Genomic DNA, 19,217 nt, shown 5'->3' on the forward strand with positions numbered 1-19,217 from the left:
CCAGCTCGAGCTGTACTTCAGTACATCAATAAACCTGTGTTTTGGATCGGGCCCTTAATGTAGTATTTGCAGGATCCTAGAGTCGGACCTAGCCCTGTTGTGGTGGCCAGTGAGCATTTCCATAACACTAGGGCCACCAGGGCTGCTGCTGCGGCAGCTGCCACCAGAGCCACCACGTGCTTCTTCCACCAAGCAGTGGAGCACGAGTGCAGAGTGGGTGGACAGCACTCCCCTTGTGTGGCTGTCAGGAGGAGCCGCATTTAAAGACTCCAAGAGCCACATGTGGCTTTAGAACCATATTCACCACAACATGGTGTCCTATTTGCCTCAAGTGGCACATGGTGAATATATTGGACACCCCTGCTCTATTCCATTTTGAGACTTCTACACTGGATCTCAATGAGCTGTCAAGTCCATTTCAGAATTCATTCCTATACTACAAAAGTTCTCATTTGGGACATAATTGCCTAAAGAAGTTTAAACATTCACTGTCCCTCCCATTTCCAATTCACAGACATTGCCTGCAGAGTGTGGGGCTGGGTAGATCATTGCAGCAATCTATCAATATACCTCTGTCCTTGTATTTCAAATGTTTGCTTATTTATGGGCATTCTTTACCGACACAACTCTCTTCTCCATTTAATCAGAGTGCAAATCAGTCAATAAAATGAGTACATTCAGCAGCACTAATGTCACAGCACTGCCTGCGCTAATGAACTAAAAATGTGCAACATCTTACCCTCTAGCCATTCTATTTACTTCTAGGTGCCAGCCAGCCACAGCCTGTTCTAGCAGTGGTGAGGGCAGCTTTGGCTCAACTGATCCATCCTGCTTGGCTGATTCTCCTAACTGGCTTGAAATAATTTGGGCTTGTTAATTAAAATGGAAAAAAAACCAATGAACACCAACAAGGCTCATTTGCTGGTTAATTAGCACTAGAAAAGGATGTCTTGGCACACAAAGCTAACATTAAAGCCAGGATTTATTAACTATTAAGAAACTAAGGCTATGTCTACACTGCACTTTTGTCTTTAGGAACTTTTCTTGCTGAGGGGTATGAAAAATCACTCCCTGACCTATAAAAGTTTCAGCAACGGAAAGTGCTGGTATGCACTGCACTTTGTTGGTGAGGCCAGGGAGATGCTCTACTACTGACAAAGCTACTGTCGCTGTTGGGGGGCTGGATTATTTGGTCAGTAAGAGAGCTCTCTCCCATTGACAAAAAGCGGCTTACAGTGGCACTGCTGTAGTGGTACAGCTGTGCTGCAGTGAGGAGTGTAGACATCACCTAATTCAGTGGGTCAAAACAAAAAGCAGTCAAGTAGTACTTTAAAGACTAGCAAAATAGTTTATTAGGTGAGCTTTCGTGGGACAGACCCACTTCTACAGACCATAGCCAGACCAGAACAGACAATATTTAAGACACAGAACCAAAAACAGTAAGCAAGGAGGACAAATCAGAAAAAGATAATCAAGGTGAGCAAATCAGAGAGTGGGGGGAAGGGGGGGAAGGTCAAGAATTAGACTGAGCCAAGTATGCAGACGAGCCCCTATAGTGACTCAGAAAGTTCCCATCACGATTTAAACCACGTCTAAATGTGCCGAATTTGAATATAAAAGCCAGCTCAGCTGCTTCTCTTTCCAGAACGGTGTGATAATTCTTCTTCAGTAACACACATACCTTTAGGTCATTGACAGAATGCCCCATTCCATTAAAATGTTGACTAACGCCATGCTGTCCAGAGTCTCAAAAATAACCCAGACATCATAATCAAACCAGCTGACAAAGGGGGTGCTGTTGTCATCCTGAATAAGTCACACTGGCTGTGTCTACACGTGCACGCTACTTCGAAGTAGCGGCACTAACTTCGAAATAGCACCCGTCGCGGCTACACGCGTCGGGCGCTATTTCGAAGTTAACTTTGACGTTAGGCGGCGAGACGTCGAAGTCGCTAACCTCATGAGGGGATCGGAATAGTGAACGTCGAAGTAGGGACCGTGTAGACAATCCGCGTCCCGCAACATCGAAATTGTGGGGTCCTCCATGGCAGCCATCAGCTGGGGGGTTGAGAGATGCTGTCTCTCCAGCCCGTGCGGGGCTCTATGGTCACCGTGGGCAGCAGCCTTTAGCCCAGGGCTTCTGGCTGCTGCTGCTGCAGCGGGGGATTCATGCTGCATGCACAGGGTCTGCAACTCGTTGTCGGCTCTGTGTATCTTGTGCTGTTTAGTGCAAGTGTGTCTGGGAGGGGCCCTTTAAGGGAGCGGCTGGCTGTTGAGTCCGCCCTGTGACCCTGTCTGCAGCTGTGCCTGGCACCCTTATTTCGATGTGTGCTACTGTGGCGTGTAGACGTTCCCTCGCAGCACCTATTTTGATGTGGTGCTGCGCAACGTCGATGTTGAACATCGACGTTGCCAGCCCTGGAGGACGTGTAGACGTTATTCATCGAAATCGAAATAGGCTACTTCGATGTAGGCTTCATGTGTAGACGTAGCCACTATGAACAGGAGGCAGCCAGACAACTCTCCAACACCACATTTTACAGACCTCTCTCTGCTGATCCCACTTTGGAATTCCAAAGGAAATTACAACAACTACTGAAGGAACCCCCTGCTGCTACTCGGGACCTCATTCACTCAGACACACCATCTGAGCCGCAGCCTGGATTATTCTATTTACTTCCCCAAATCCACAAAAATGGAAACCCTCGACGCCCTATCATTTCAGGTATTGGCACCCTTACCACCGGACTATCCAGTTACGTGGATTCCCTCCTCAAACCCTATGCCACCAACGCTCCCAGCTATATCCGAGATACCACCGACTTCCTGAGGAAATTACAAAACATCGGAAAAGTTCCTGATAATGCCATCCTTGCCACAATGGATGTAGAGGCTCTGTACACTAATATTCCACATAAAGACGGATTACAAGCAATCAGGAATACCATCCCTGATGCCACCACAGCCAATCTAGTGTCTGACCTCTGTAACTTTGTTCTCACACACAATCATTTCCGTTTTGGGGACAATTTATACCTCCAGATTAGTGGAACTGCTATGGGCACCCGCATGGCCCCACAATATGCTAATATATTTATGGCTGACCTGGAACAACGATTCCTCAGCTCTCGTCCCCTATTACCACTCCTCTACTTAAGATACATTGATGACATCTTTATGATTTGGACTCATGGTACAGAGGCTCTAGAAGAATTCCACAGAGACTTTAACAATCTACACCCCACCATCAACTTATGCCTCGATTACAACATGCAAGAGATACATTTCCTGGACACTACAGTACTAATCAAGGATGGCCTGATCAGTACCACACTGTACCAAAAACCTACTGATCGCTATACTTATCTACACCCTTCTAGTTTCCATCCTGCTCACGTGACTAGATCCATTGTTTACAGTCAAGCTCTTAGGTACAATCGCATTTGCTCTGATCCAACTGACAGACCAAAGACTACAAGAACTTTACCAAATATTCATAAACCTGAATTACCCACCAGGAGAAGTAAAAAGCAAATCGACAGGGCCAGACGAATACCCAGAGACCAGCTACTCCAAGATTGGCCCAAAAAAGCCAAGAACAGAACACCACTGGTCATCACCTACAGCCCCCAACTCAGACCACTGCAACCACTTATTAAAGACCTACAACCTATCCTTAATCAGGATGCTATACTCCAGAAGGGCCTGGGTGACATGCCTGTTCTCTCCTACAGACAACCTCCCAACCTCATGAGGATCCTCACTAACAGCCACAGTCTATACCCCAGGAACACCAGTCCTGGAACCTTTCCCTGCAACAAAGCCCGCAGCCAGCTTTGTCCACATATCTTCTCTGGAAATACCATCACTGGACCTAACCAGGTTACTCACAGAAGCACAGGCACTTTCTCATGCTCCTCTATTAACATCATATATGCCATCATGTGCCAACAATGCCCAGATGCTTTGTATATTGGACAGACTTCTAACTCCCTTAGACAAAGGGTCAACGGGCACAAAACAGACATCAAAACACTCCAGATCCACAAACCAGTTAGTCAACATTTTAATGGAATGGGCCATTCTGTCAATGACCTAACGGTATGTGTGTTACTGAAGAAGAATTATCGCACCGTTCTAGAAAGAGAAGCAGCCGAGCTGGCTTTTATATTCAAATTCGGCACATGTACATGTGGTTTAAATCATGATGGGAACTTTTTGAGTCACTACAGGGGCTCGTCTGCACACTTGGCTCAATCTAATTCTTGATCTTCCCCCCCTCCCCTCCACTCTCTGATTTGCTCACCTTGATTATCTTTTTCTGATTTGTCCTCCTTGCTCACTGTTTTTGGTTCTCTGTGTCTTAAATTTTGAGTCTGTTCTGGTCTGGATATGGTCTGAAGAAGTGGGTCTGCCCCATGAAAGCTCACCTAATAAACTATTTTGCTAGTCTTTAAAGTGCTACTTGACTGCTTTTTGTTTTGATAGTGTATAGACTAGCACGGCTTCCTCTCTGTTACTAATTTGGTGGTGTTTATCATAGAATCACAGAATCCTAGGACTGGAAGGGACCTCAGGAGTGATGCCCCAGCACTCTCAATGGACCTGCAGTCACATTTGCCTGGCACTGGCACTGTATAGTTCAACACCTGCATGGAACTTTTATTATGAGCTTGATCCTGTGCAGCTGATAGAGATAACTGCCCCTCCAATGAGTTTGCTGGGTGTTGACGGCTCAGCCGTTCCAGCACCCTGACGGGTCAAATTCATCATGTGTCATTGGGGGTTTTAGGCAATTTGGAGGTACTTGGAGGTTGAAGCTCCCTCCGCAGGTCCCAACTTCCTCCCAGACCCTGCACCCACTCCGATAACTGTCCCTCAAGTCAGAATCCTCTCCTGCACCCATACCCTCTCCTTGATCCTGCACCCTCTACTGTAACCCAATCCCCTGCCCCAGGTCACAACCCCCTCTTTCACCACAATGCTCTGGCACCCCAATCCTCTGCCCTGAGCTTCCTTCTGCTCCCAACAACCATTGCAGACCGCACACCTCCTCAGTTAAGATAGAAGAGTGAAGCCCATGTCTACTTGCTAAATTCTTGGAGTGCCCCCATCTGCCGCAAAAATTGTTGCCCACCCCAGGTTAAATCCTGGTTACACTAAAGTCAAAGAGAAAACTCCCATGATTTCTCCAGTGAGGCTTACAGGGGCCTCAGATGAAGGAAATTGCTCATTCTTTCTTATAGTTCCCCCACCCAGTCAGAAAGCTTGCCAGGCCGGATCTCAACTGGGATAAATGGGTGCAGTGCAGCTCCAATGACTTCCGTGGAGTTTCAACCATTGACACCAGCCTCAAAGAATCTGACCCACACTTTACACCTCCCTTGCTCCTGGTGCCCTGAAGAAACCTTCCCCTGGAGCAACCAAGGCCCCTGACTCCTCTATTCTAGAATAAGAGCTACAGATACTGCTGTGACACCACTGCCAGGGATCAGAACTGTAGTGTGGTCTAGTGCAGTGCTCCCCAAAATTATCAGGCCACAGGATCCTTTTAAAAATTCAAAAGGATTTTCTGGAACCTCACTTCCAGGGTCTACTCACCTTGACTTCCAAACCCGCCCCCAACCTCCAGGCTTTACCTGCCTCAGCCGTCAAATAGTCCCTCTCTACCCAAACTTTATCCCCCATCCTGCAAACCAGCCCCCACATCCCCAAGATTAACTCCTCTCATCCCCAACCCTCCACCCCCATCCCCAGTATTAACCTGCCTCAGTCCCATACTGGCCCCGGGGACTAACCCATTGGTGGTGCTGGCTGTGGAGCCTACACCGGGCGGCCACATGCACCCAGCAGAAGGAATGCTGGCGCAGAGGTGTTCCACTGGTGGGAGTGAGTCCAGCCACACCCACTGGAGGGGTGCAGACATTTGGGTAGTGGAGTGAGTGAGGGGCTCTCTGCGGCTCCCTTCCCTGCCACTGCTGAAATAATGGAATTAAATTCATTTGGTTTAACGGACAGATCCCTCCCGCCACCCTGTCAGCTGTTAAACCAATTACATTTAGTTCTATTGTTTCAGCCGTGGCAGGGCAGGGAGTCACACAGCAGTCAGCAGTTGTAATGGGATTTTCTTGTGGAACCCTTATTTTCATTTTGCGGAACCCCAGAGTTCCGGGGAACACCATTTGGGAAACATTGCTTTAGTGGCTAGAGCTCTAGCCTGGTATTCAGACCTGGCTTCTGTTTTCAGCTGTGCTCCTTGCCTGCAGGGTGACCTTGAGCAAGGCACTTCGCTGTGCTATGCCTCTAGTGCTTCACTTGTAAAATATGGAAAATGACACTCACTGCATCTGAAAAGACACTATCTACTGATCAAAAATATTTTAACAGCTAGGTGTTACTACTACTGTACAGCTAGCAGTGTCATGCTGAACACGTTAAGGGCGCAATATCATTAAGAAACACTGAGGACTGTGAGAAAGCTATTTCAGTTTCGAACAATACCAGTGATTATATTTGCATGTAATCTTTCATTCAATAGCACACCACTGGCTGTGGTGTGGACTGTACCCTCCCATGTGTCACATTACTAGACTGGCAAGGCAGTGCCAGGAATGGCTCTTCAACCTCAGTCCTGCCCATGGCATGAGATTCATAGAGAAATCCCTAGGTTCTCAGGGCACCTGTGCAATTCCCCACGCTCCCCTGGGTCAGCACATCACTTTCATCACCAGGCTGCTGGGCTGTCCTCTTGCAGCATGTGAACTAAGGGGCTGATCTTACCAGTCTCTCTCATGGGGGTTGTTTTGCTGAAGGCAGGGCTGCAGGAGTGGGCCATGGTCAGGTGAGTGCAAGTCACTGACCCTGGTAAAGTGAGAGCAGGTACCCGCTGCAGAGCTGTACAGTACAACACCTGAACAACAACAAGGGTCTGCACAGGTCCTCACTCCTACCTGCTTCTGTCTTTGAGATCCTGCATGAAACAGCCAAAAGCCATCCCCTGAACACTGCTGCTCCCATGCTCTCTTCTTGGCCATCCGTCCAAATCTGTCCAAGAAAAAAAGTCTCTGCTTCCCCCCAGGAAGCAGTTTCACAGTGATTTCAGTTCTGTCCTCTCAGCCACTTCTCACTGCCCGTGCACCTTTCTCCAGAGCAACACTTCACGGGGGAATCAGCAAAATAGGCCTGCAAATTGCCACTCAATGACAGCTAGCCTTCAGGATGACACAAAACTAGGGGGAGAGGTAGATTCGTTGGAGGGTAGAGAGAGAATCCAGAGGGACCTTGATAAACTGGAGGACTGGGCCAAAAGAAATCTGATGTGGTTCAATAAGGAGAAGTGTAGAGTCCTGCACCTGGGGCGGAAAAATCCTCAACATTGTTACAGGCTGGGGACCGACTGGCTCAGCAGCAGTACGATGGAAAGAGACCTAGGGGTTATGGTGGATGAAAGGCTGGATATGAGTAAACAGTGTACCTTTGTAGCCAAGAAAGCTAATGGCATACTGGGGTGCATTAGGACAAGCATTTCGAGCAGATCTAGAGAAGTAGTTATTCCTCTTTATTCGGCACTGGTGAGGCCACATCTGGAATAGTGTGTCCAGTTTTGGGCCTCCCAGTATAAAAAGGATGTGGATTTGCTAGACCAGGTTCAGCGAAGGGCAACAAAAATGATTAAGGGTCTGGAGCACATGACCTATGAGGATAGGTTGAGGAATTTGGGCTTGTTTAGTTTACAGAAGAGAAGACTTCGAGGTGATTTAATAGCAGCCTTCAACTTCCTGAAGGGGAGCTCTAAAGAGGAGGGTGAGAAACTGTTTTCAGTGGTGTCAGATGGCAGAACAAGGAGTAATGGTCAGAAGTTGAAGAGGAAAAGGTATAGGTTAGATATTAGGAAAAACTTCTTCACCAGGAGGGTGGTGAAGCATTGGAATGCGTTGCCTAGAGAGGTGGTGGATTCTCCATCCCTTGAGGTTTTTAAGTTCCGGCTGGACAAGGTCCTGGCTGGGATGACTTAGTAGGGGTTGATCCTGCTTGAAGCAGGGGGCTGGACTAGATGACCTCCTGAGATCCCTTCCAGCCCTATGATTCTGTGATATTAACAGGGGATTAGCGCTGTAATGCAAAGCACTTCAGAGTGTCTTATCTGATGGTGCTTTTCACTGTCATAAAATGCATCAGCTCCTATTGTCTGCTCGGCAAGTGCCTCTTGGTAAGAGGCAATGCCCTCATTCATTCAACTGCCTTGGACACAAACTGATAATTTCCATCCTTTCCTATAGTGGAATAGAAGGTGGTAAAATCAAGTCAGAAGCCTATCACATGTGCAAATGGAAAGGATACATTGCATCTTTGTCTCCTTCCTCACAGATGGTTTCTGTTCATACCCAGCTCTCCCACCATTAACCTGGTGACACCTCCAGTTCTGTGTTTGGCCCAGGAAGTGGTCATCACTTGGGGCTTGTCAACACTTATCAGCACATTAACACTCTGGAGATTGATCTCCCTGGTGTTGATTTAGCAGGTCCAGTAGGGACAGGGTAAATTGACCACTGTTCACAATCCTGTTGACTCCAGTACTCCATGGAGTTTGTGAGGAGTAAGCGAAGCCCAATGGCAAAACCTTCCAATTGACCCCTGCCATGGTAAATTGAACTAAAGTACGTCAACAAGAGCTATGCTATTTGTGTAGCTGGAGTTGTATAACTTAGTTCTACTTTGCCCCCTTGTGTTAACCTGGCCTTGGAAAGCTACTGAAGCAATTACAGGCCTGCAAAACTGGGTAGGTTGTGGCCATATTAATCCCTGATGCAAACACATGTTGTTTTAGTTTATTGGAAGTACGATTTCACAAAAGAATTACAAGAATTATTCTAGCTCTGGAAAACCTGCCTTATAGTGCAAGACCAATAGCTGATCCTAGAGGTTAGGAAGTAATTTGATCATGTTCTACAAGTACTTGACTGGGAAGATTTCTAATACCAGATGGCATTTTAACTTAGAAGAAAAAAGGTTAAGGAGAGCTAAAGTTTAGAAGCTGAAGTAGGCAAAGTCAGATGAGATATAAGGCACCATGTTTTAAGGGTGGCTGTCATGAGCCATCAGACCAGTTCACTTGGGGATGTGGTAGAATTGTCATCACTTGCATCCCTGCCCAGACATAGGTAGTAGAATTTCTCCCAGGAGCTGGATTAAAGCATGTCTGTTAGAAAGACTAAGTCATGGGGAATCCATCACTACCCTGCAACCTGCTTTCATGCTTAATGACCCTTTCTCCAAGAAAATACTTGATTTCAAAATTTAATTTGTTTAATGGTGACTCCTAGCCCTTGGATCTTCTTATGCTTTTGGTCTGCAAAAACGAAAGTCTACTTGCTCTTAGGACAGAGTAGATGACCAACACAGTCCCTTCTGAATTTGCAAGTCTATGGTTTCAGGGGAGTTGCACCAAGGATGAATTTGATTAAATACATCCCAGTCCCTGAAGGCGCCATTCCAATACCACTGGGGAAAAAAAAAAGAGCAAAGGCAGGGCCCTGAAATGTAATTGTGGTCTACTTTGCTCCACAGAACACAGCATACAGTGTTGTGGTTGGTGTCTGCTACAGACCACCAGATCAGATAGATGAGGTAGATGAAGATTTCTTCAGACAACTAAGAGAAGCTTCTGATCACAGGCCCTGGTTCTCATGGGAGACTTTAAGCACCCAGACACTTGTTGGGAAACCAATACAGCAGCACACAGACAACCCAGAAAGTTTTTGGAGAATGTTGGGTATAACTTCTTGGTAGAAGTGCTGAAGGAACCAACGAGGAGCTGTGAATAGCTTGACCTGCTGCTCACAAACGGGGAAGAATAAGTAGGAGCAATAGAAGTGGGTGGCAACTTGGGCTGCAGTGACCATGAGATAGTAGATTACAGGATCCTGGCAAAAGGAAGAAAGGTGAGCAGTAAAATACAGACACTTGATTTCAGAGGAGCAGACTTCGACTCCCTGAGAGAACTGATGTGCAGGATCCCTGGGAAGCTAATATGAAGGGGAAAGGAGTTCAAGAGAACTGGCAGTATTTTAAAGATGTCTTACTGAAGGCACAGGAACAAACCATCCTGATGCCTAGTAAGAAAAGCAAACATGGTAGGCAACCAGCTTGATTTAACAGGAAAATCCTTGGTGAGCTCAAACTCAAAAAGCATGTGTATAAGAAATGGAAACTTGGACAGATGACTAAAAAAGAGTATAAATATATGGCTGGAGAATGCCAGGGAGTCATCAGGAAGGTGAGAGCACAACTGGAATTGCAGCTAGCCAGGAATGTGAAGGGTAACAAGAAGGGTTTCTACAAGCATGTTAACAGTAGGAGGGTGATCAGACAGGGTGTGGGGCCATTGCTGGATGAGGGACGTAACCTAGTGACAGATGATGCAGGAAAAGCTGAACTACTCAATGCTTTTTTGCCTCAGTCTTCACGGACAAGATCAGTTCCGAACCTATGGCACTAGGCGATGCAGTATTGGAAGGAGGTGGGCAGCCTTTTGTGGGGAAAGAACAGGTTAAGAGCCACTTAGAAAAGCTAGACACATACAGATCTGAGGGTCCGGATTTAATGCATCCAAGGGCACCAAGGGAATTATAAGGCGTCATTGCAGAGCCTTTGACCATTATCTCTGAAAACTCATGGAGATCAGGAGAGATCCCAGATGATTGAAAAAAGAGAAATAAATTTGCATTTCTCAAGAAAAGATCTTGAGTGGTCGAAGATGGCGTGTTCCTGAGGTAACGAGTTGAAGGGAGTTGGCTGGTGCTAGTTCTGTGTGTATTGTGCATGGCTCTGGGAGCATTCATGCAATCTGACTGAGTGACGGTCTTCACAAGCTGTTGTACCAAGCGCTAACAGCACCTGGAGGAGTATAATGCTTGTTACCAGTAAGGCACTGTGGGAAACAACCAAGATTAGTCAATTAAGGGGACAGAGTGATCCCCCAGGTTGCATACTGGGGATCCCATGACATTAGCTCTTACTGCTCTCGTTTGTCACTCCTCTCTCCACCTCCTACCTCTGCCTTGTGCTCCTTGTCTGCTGCTATTCTGTTCTGGTGTAAAAGCCACCAGGAAGCTATTTAAAGAGCTGGCATGGACCTGGGTTGCAATAGGACAGTGCCTGTAGGAAATTTTAAGTTACATTCATCCCTGGTTCTGCCCCTAACAGAGATTTTTCTGAAATTTGTATCATGCCCCTACACTCTGTGGCATTGGTTGAAGTGGCACCTGTTCAATAAGACTTTGAATGCAAAAAGAGAAAAGTTACTCACTTGTGTAGTAAAAATGGTTCTTCGAGTGGTCCCCACAGGTACTCCACCTCAGGTGTCGGGCTCGCCCTGGGGCCGCAGATCGGAGAATTCCAAGCCGTGTCTCGTCGGATCACGCATGCTCAGATGCGTGCTGGCCCTTCGTGCGCTTTAGATCATGTGTGCAATCTGGTCCATGCCAGTTCCTCAACAACCGCCTCTGACCCCTCTGAAGATATAAAGCAGAATTCTAAAGCAGGGAGGAATGGGTGGGTAGTGGAGAACCCACAGGGACACACCTTGAAGAACCATCATTACTACACAAGTGAGTAACTTCTCTTTCTTCTTCGAGTGGTCCCCCTGGGTGCTCCACCTCAAGTGACTACCCAGCAGTGACCCCAAAACATGGAGGTGGGTACTGGCTTATGTGTCGCTTGCCCCTGAGAGAACTGCCATCAGTAGGCGTGCATCCTCCTCCAGCAACCGATGAATTGCATTGTGTTTGGCAAACGTGTCATAGGACAACCATGTTGCTGCTCTGCAAATGCCCTTCAGGGAGACTCCTCTGAGGAAGGCTGTGGAGGCTGCCATTGCTCTGGTAGAGCGACCCTTGGGCTGGGTTAGCAGAGGGGTCCTACATAGGGCATAGCACATCTTTATACAGGATATGATGGTATTCGAAATTCTGTGCGAGGACAGTCCTTCCCCTTTTGATCTGGGGGCAAGGGACACCAGCAGTCAGTCTGTCTTTCGGAAGTGTTTGGCTCCATCTGTATAGAAAGCCATCGCCCTTCTTACATCAAGTGCATGAAGTCGCACCTCCTTATTCGAGTTGTGCAGTTTGGGGTAGAAGAACGGTAGAGTTATTGGTTCATTGATGTTGAACTCTGAAGAGATTTTTGGGAGAAAAGCAGGATGTGGGCATAGTATTACCGCCTCCTTGAAGAAAATTGTGTAGGGTGGAATCGCCATTACTGCAGCCAGCTCGCTCACTCTGCGGGCAGATGTGATAGCGAGAAGGAAAGTCATTTTTAAGGTAAACAGGCGAAGAGAGACGGTGGCTAAGCGTTCGAAGGGAGGCCTAGACAATGTGTCCAAGACCAGATCTAAACTCCACAGTGCTGCTATTGGTTTCTGGGGAGGGTACAAGTTCGTGAGGCCTTTCAGGAACCGCGTTGTGATGGGATAGGCAAAGATGCACCTCTGCTGGAGGTGATACTCTTTTGTGAGTGGTGTGTATTGTTGGTACATACACGGTTGGCAGGCAGTGCTGGAGGCTGTGAAATTGTAGTCTGGCGTTCTGCACCACAGATGTGGTGGCAGCCATGTGTCCCAAGAGTTGCATGCAAGTTAATACTTGTACTGTGGGGCTGCATAGCAACACCTGTATCAGGGACTGGATAGCATGAAAGCTTACGATAGGCAGATAGGCTCTTGCTGTGATGGAATCGAGATGTGCTCCTATGAACTCTATGTCCTGCATGGGTTCCATCATTGATTTTTGGAAGTTGATGGTTAGGCCCAGCGAGTGGAATGTTTTTGTAGTAATGTCTATCATGCGAAGTGCCTTTCAGGAGGCAGTCATCCAGGTATGGGAAGATGAAAACGTCTTGTCGGTGTAGGAAGGCCGACACTACTGCAAGTGTCTTTGTGACGACCCTGGGTGCTGAAGAGAGGTCGAAAGACTTAACTTTGTACTGGAAGTGTTGTGTACCCATGGTGAAGCACAGGAAGCGTCTGTGCGGGGGTGAATGGTTATGTGGAAGTACGCATTCTGTAAGTCGAGGGCTGCAAACCAGTCTCCATCATCCAGTGCTGTAACTATAGAGGAAATAGTGGTCATTTTGAAGCGTTGCTTGCGGAGGTATCAGTTGACGGCCCTTAGGTCTAGGATTGGTCTCCAGCCTCCTGATTTCTTTTTTGTGAGGAAGTATTGGGAATAAAACCCTTTCCCCTGGAACTCAGTTAGGACTCTACCACTGCTATAGAAATGAAATGATCAACCTCTTGTATCAGTGGAATCTCGTGAGAGGGGTCCCTGAAGAGGGACTGGGTAGGGGGGTTTTGTGGTGGTAGGAAGCAGAATGGGATGGTGTATCCTGTAGCAATGATTTCTAGTACCCATTTGTCTGTAGTAATACTCCTCCACTGGTGGCAGAATGGCCTGAGCTGATGGTGAAATAGAGGCGGAGGTTGTTGCTGGCACTGAATGATGGATGTGGTTTTGGGGTCCTGGACATAGCAGTCAAATTTGCTGCCTGGCTGTCTGCGGTGCAGGATTGCAGCCTTGCTGGGGATGCCATTGAGGCTGCCTTTGATGTTGCTGATGCCCTTGGTCAAAACCCCATCAGTACTGTGGGTGCTGAGGTTGATAAGTGTAGCATCATTGATATGGGTAATATCTTTTCCTTCTGTGGGGAGTTGTACATGCCCAGCATTCGAAGCGTCGTTCTCAAGTTCTTGCTGGAATGGAGGACCGAGTCTGTGACTTCCGTGAACAGTTTTGCCCTATCGAACGGAAGATCTTCGACTTTCGTTTGCAGTTCCTTGGGAATGCCAGATATTTGCAGCCAGGACACTTGCCACATCACCACTGCAGTGGCTGTGGAGCATGCTGCTGTGTCTGCCACGTCTAACACAATTTGGACTCCTGTGCGTGAAGCCGCATATCCTTCCTGAACTATTGCTTTCAGGATCGGCTTCTTGTCATCTGGAAGATAGTCCATGAGTGATGTAAGTCTAGCATAATTGTCAAAATTATGATTGGAAAGGTGTGCAGCATAGTTGGCCATGCGTAGTAGGAGGGTGGAGGATGAGTATACCTTCCGTCCAAATAAGTCCAGTCTCTTTGCATCCTTGTCAGACACTGTGGATTTGTACTGTGGTATCTTTGACCTTTGTTGAGAGGACTCTATGACAAGGGAATTTGCTTGGGGGTGATTGAAGAGAAATTCTATTCCCTTTGATGGAACGAAATACTTTTTGTCCGCCCTTTTATTGGTTGGCAGAATAGAGGGTGGGGTTTGCCAGATGTTGGTGGCAGCCTCCGCGATAGCCTCATCCAGCTGGATGGCAATCTTTGACAATGTGGGAGGTCTCAGATTTTTAAGAAGCCTATGTTGCTTCTCTTGCACCTATGGCACTTGTGTGTCCTGGGATTGAACTACTCTTCTGAACAGCTCTTGGAACTGTCCGAGGTCATCTGGGGGATGATATATCTCCTGGGACGACAGCCTCATCTGGGGAGGACGAAGAAGCATCTATTTGATATGCCTCTGTTTGTTCCTCCGATACTTCTTGTTCCCATTCCCCTGGGCCTTCTGCAGGAGGGTCTATAACCAGTTCCGTGCCTTCTCTTGGGCAGGGGGGAAATGATCCCTCCTGGCTGGGGGAGTTGAGCAGTGTCTGTATGAGGGACATGGATGTGGAGATCTGTTCTTGGACCTTGAGTAGTGCCAATGTTGATGGTAGTCCTCACGGTGGTATGAGTGTGCATAGTGGCAAGGGCACAGCCCCAGTGATGAGGACCTGGAGCGTGAGCATCGCCTGTATCCATGATGAGAGGAGGAGTGAGATCTCCTAGATGATGTGGACATAGGCAGAGACGCTCTATAAGGGTATGCATGTAGCTCATATGAGTGTCGGGGTTCAGGTGAAGGATGTCTGAGCCAAGAGGAGGGGGGCCGTGGGAGCGGAGATGGTATTCTCAGAAAAGGTGATAGTGGAGTTGTTGGCCACTCCAGCATATATGTTTCAGGAGGAGAGCTGGGAGAGAGTGGTGCCACGAACAGGTCCGGTGATGGACTTCGGTGCCGAGTCTTGGAGCATGCTTTTCTCTGTTCTTGGAATGGGTGGATCAGTGCCAATGTGGCTTGTGTTATTTTTGGTGCCACGGGTTTCAGTGCGGATATCGGTGCTGGCTGTTCCACACTTGGAGCCCATGCCGCACGGGGAGTCGGCACCGGGAGTTTCCATTCCCACGGTTCCGGTTCCATTATTCTTGGTGCCAGGGGCCTTGGTGCCATTGTCTCTGGCACTGGACACTTAGGTGTTTGCAGGGTCTTTAATGCTGCATCCTTGACAGACTGAGATCCTGGCAGTCTTTTGCTCTCCGGGTCTCTCGGTTCCTTTAGTGGCAAGCATGCCACGGGCCTGTGCCTCACTCATCCTGTCTGTGAACAGTATAGGCAAGGATCGAGTTGGTGATGTTTTCTTCCTCTTCTGACCTGAGGAAGTCAGGGAGGTTGCCTTCCATTTCTGTGGTACTTCCAGAGGAGATGATTCAGTTGTTTCAGGCTGGAGGGCTTTGTCAAATACAATCATTTTTAGCCTTATCTCACTGTCCTTTCTTGCCCTAGCCATCAACTTAGAACAGTGAGGACATTTTTGGGGTATGTGGGTCTCACCCAGGCAACAAATGCATTTACTATGGCTGTCTGAGGCCGGCGTGGCTTCACGTCAGGATTCACATTTTTGGAAACCCACTGGAGACATCTCTTTGTTAAGCAACTTAATGAAGTCTAACTTTAACAAGGGTATTTAAGTAACAATGAACAGAAACAACTGTAGATAAGGTTTAAAGATCCACTAAGTTAAAGACAGGGAGGCCACAGTCTTATCTGCTCTCCTACGCTCCTTCTCTCTCCTCTTTTTCCTCATCTTTTTTTTTTAAACTATATACATCAAAGAACAGTTTGGTTTTTTTCACAAGAGAAAAGGACTAACAAGAAATAACTAACAACTAGTAACCATTAAATGTTTTATCATCTTTTCAGCCATTAAAGCCGAGGTGAAGTTCGTCTGCAGCCACTGACGGTTGAGAGGAAATGGCATGGACCAGATAGCGCATGTGATCGAAAGCGCGCAAAGGGCCAGCGCGCATCTGAGCATGCGCAGTCTGACTAGAGATGGCTTGGAAATCTCCAATCTGCAACGCCGTGGCAAGCCCGACACCTCAGGTGGAGCACCCACAGGGACCACTCAAAGTACAAGAATCCCTTTTAACTGTTGCATTTTCCTCTGCTCAGCACTTAGAAGCTGTCTGTGGTGGGGAGATCCTGTGACCAGCTGGCACCGGGCTGTGACTGAGATGTTTGAGGAGAGGGCCAAAGCAGATCGCCGATTCCCTCTAGAAGAGAGATTATGCTCAGAGGGCTGACTTCATTCTCAGTTCACTTTTACAGGCCTCTGCCATGGGAGCTCCATCAGTCCCAGCACAGAGGATCGTGTCAATGAGACAAAGGGTCATCCAAGCAGCCAAGTGGGACTCAGAAAAATGTGGGGGATGGTCTTGCATTTTATCAGTTTGGCCTACAAAACCCAGCTGAAGAGCCTTGCAGTTGCTCTAGGCCTCCCACTGGTTAAGCAAGATAATGCACAGAGGGCTCAAGTTCCTTCCCCATTTCCTTCAGCCTATCATAGGGCACTGTCTCTTTCCTGGGCATGCCACTCAGATTAATGGCTTTAAGGGAACCTTGGGTCTCAGACACTTCCAGAGCTGTCTCTTGTTTGGATCTTCTGTCCCTCTCCACAGCTCCTGATTGCCCTGGAAGGCCTCTGCACTAGAACTAGCAAGTCTGGCTGCCAAGGTGAGACAGCAGAGTGAGAGTGCACTGCCAGTAAGGCATCCCACCCTGATGTAGAACAGATCCCTGGCTAATGCAGAACATACCCAGGAATCCACTCCAACTTTTGGGGGCCTCCTCAATATGGGTCTGCCAAAGTTTTGAGGGATCACCCTGATGGGAAACTTAGTGCCATATGGCTCAGACCATCCAGCTACAACATGATCTGGAAAACAGTGCCTTTTCTAAGAGCCCTTTGGATCTGGTCTGAAATCCAGTCCCTTTAAATCCTCCTTAGTTCTCAGAGCAGCTCAGGGCCTTTTGTTCTTGGTTAATCATTGCCCTAGAGGAGTGGAGGGAAATAAACTGTCCAACATTTAATCCCTTTGAGAAGCGAGACAAGGTCATAAATATCTGCCATCTTCCCATTAGCTGATTTATGGGCTTCCTTTATTAATCAGCTTAACTCTACATGCTGGATGTGCAGGGGCCCCACTCCTTATTTACTCAGCACTGAGATCACATTGAAATCACCCCCTTTGTGGAGAGGAATCCTGCCCAGTGGAAAGCGCAGCACCATTTTGGCCTGGTTCCTTGGAAGGCTGCAAGCTGTTGAATGTCTTAGCTCTTTACTGAGCTTGACTGATGCTCACTGACACTGATCTGACCTGATGTGTTCAAAACCCGCATGGCTATAAGTTGCCCACTATTCTGCTTGTGTGGCTGAAGTGGGGCTGCACAGCGGGTATCAATGAGACTAGAATTTGGCCTAGAGTATCTAGCTGATACCCTGCCATCCTTGCTAGACAGTTGAGAGATGATGACAAGACAAAGAGGAAAGGTCTGGGGTTTTTAGAGGGAGACAAGTTCTGCAGTACAAATCTTGCTGGCATAGCCATATCAGGCAGACAGGTGAAAATCTCCCACATAGCCACCAGAGCAATGACAGCAAACACTGAGTGCAGACACAGCTATGCCTGGAATAGAGTATTTCTAGCATACCGGGTAGCTGGTGTTACTGCACCTGCAGAAAAATACCCTTCTGTTGGAATATGCTGTGTCTGCTCTAGGGGGTGCTGATGGGATAGCTATACTGGAAAGCAGCTGTAGCATACACTAGAACAGGAGAGAGAATCAGCTAGTGCAGGAATACCTCTCAACAGAGCTATACAAATCATCTCTCTCAACTGCAGTTAGATCTTGCTGTCTGAATATTCAAACATGCCCAGAGACCTTGTAGGGTGCAAGAAGAGTTTGTAACGGTCTCACGAGAGCAGTCTGACCCCTCTGTGAACCCTCAGAGGAATCCTATACAAAAGCACGCTTGCCAATACTTCAAGGCTACACCCTGCAAAACAACTCATCCTGCTGTACAACACCTGCGAAACAAGGCTTGCTTGCCAAGACTTCAAGGCTACGCTGGCAGTAGGCCACAAAAGGTAGTAATAAAAAATGCATAGGCAATCTTACTTTAATAAGTTCAGCTTTCTCAGCTAGTGTTAGGAGGCCTGTTACAGAGCCTCTCCCCGAGCAAAGCTCTGGCGCATCGGGTCTTCCCCCACAGGTGACTGCGGCATCTCCAGGGCTCCCATTGTGGGTGTCACGCTCTTTCAATAAACCAAATATAGCACTCGCCTTCTGGGTGCAGCCTCGTTTCTGGGGAACCCGAGCCTGGTTGGCTACAGACCTGATCCTTTGACCTGCGTGATCACCCTCTCATGCAGCTCCTTACCGCTGATGTGCAGCCACTCCTGGACCTGACTGGTTTAAGGCCTCTCTTGACTACATCCTCCACCCACATCACAAAGTGGGACTTCAAATTACAGTCCTTGCAAAAGGGCATATGGTGGTTCCTTAGGCCATTTTTTGTGACTCAGAGGCATGCTCTGCAGCGACTCCCATTCTGTCCCTGTCAAACTACAGGCTACATGTGGTTTGCTCCCTTCTGTTCTGTGATGTGGAGGTGACTCAGTTGCACTGAGAGAGAGAAGGTGTCCAAGTAGTACCATAGTATTCTGTCTCTTGCATAGCCTCTGTGCATAGGCTGTGCTGCTGGAGCAAGGGGCCATAGCTGGGGGAGAGGATGCGGAGTCTGGGGAAAGAAAGGTGACTCACCGTAGTAACGGTGGTTCTTCGAGATGTGTCCCTGTGGGTGCTCCACATTAGGTGTTGGGCTCGCCCGGCACCGCAGATTGGATCTTCCAAGCAGCTTCTGCCGGACCGCGCATGCGCCGGTGTGCGCCGCTCCCTTGCGCGCTCCTGGCCACGTGCGCAATCCGGGCCCCGCCAGTTCCTTGACCAACCGCCTCGGATGCTCCTGCAAAACACTAAACAGAGATCCGGAGCGGGGAGGATGGGCGGGTAGTGGA

The 19,217-nt window shown here is 48.0% G+C and overlaps 1 protein-coding gene across 1 annotated transcript in view; it reads right to left on the reverse strand.

The window, feature by feature from the left end:
* Positions 1–19,217, reverse strand: part of CCDC33 (coiled-coil domain containing 33) — a 305,981-nt gene that overhangs the window by 83,673 nt on the left and 203,091 nt on the right. The window contains 1 exon segment of the mRNA XM_075006670.1: positions 11,608–11,651. Coding sequence (XP_074862771.1) covers positions 11,608–11,651 — 44 coding nt within the window.

This window comes from Carettochelys insculpta, chromosome 12 (genome assembly GCF_033958435.1).
Source record: "Carettochelys insculpta isolate YL-2023 chromosome 12, ASM3395843v1, whole genome shotgun sequence".
Classification (NCBI taxonomy): domain Eukaryota; kingdom Metazoa; phylum Chordata; order Testudines; family Carettochelyidae; genus Carettochelys; species Carettochelys insculpta.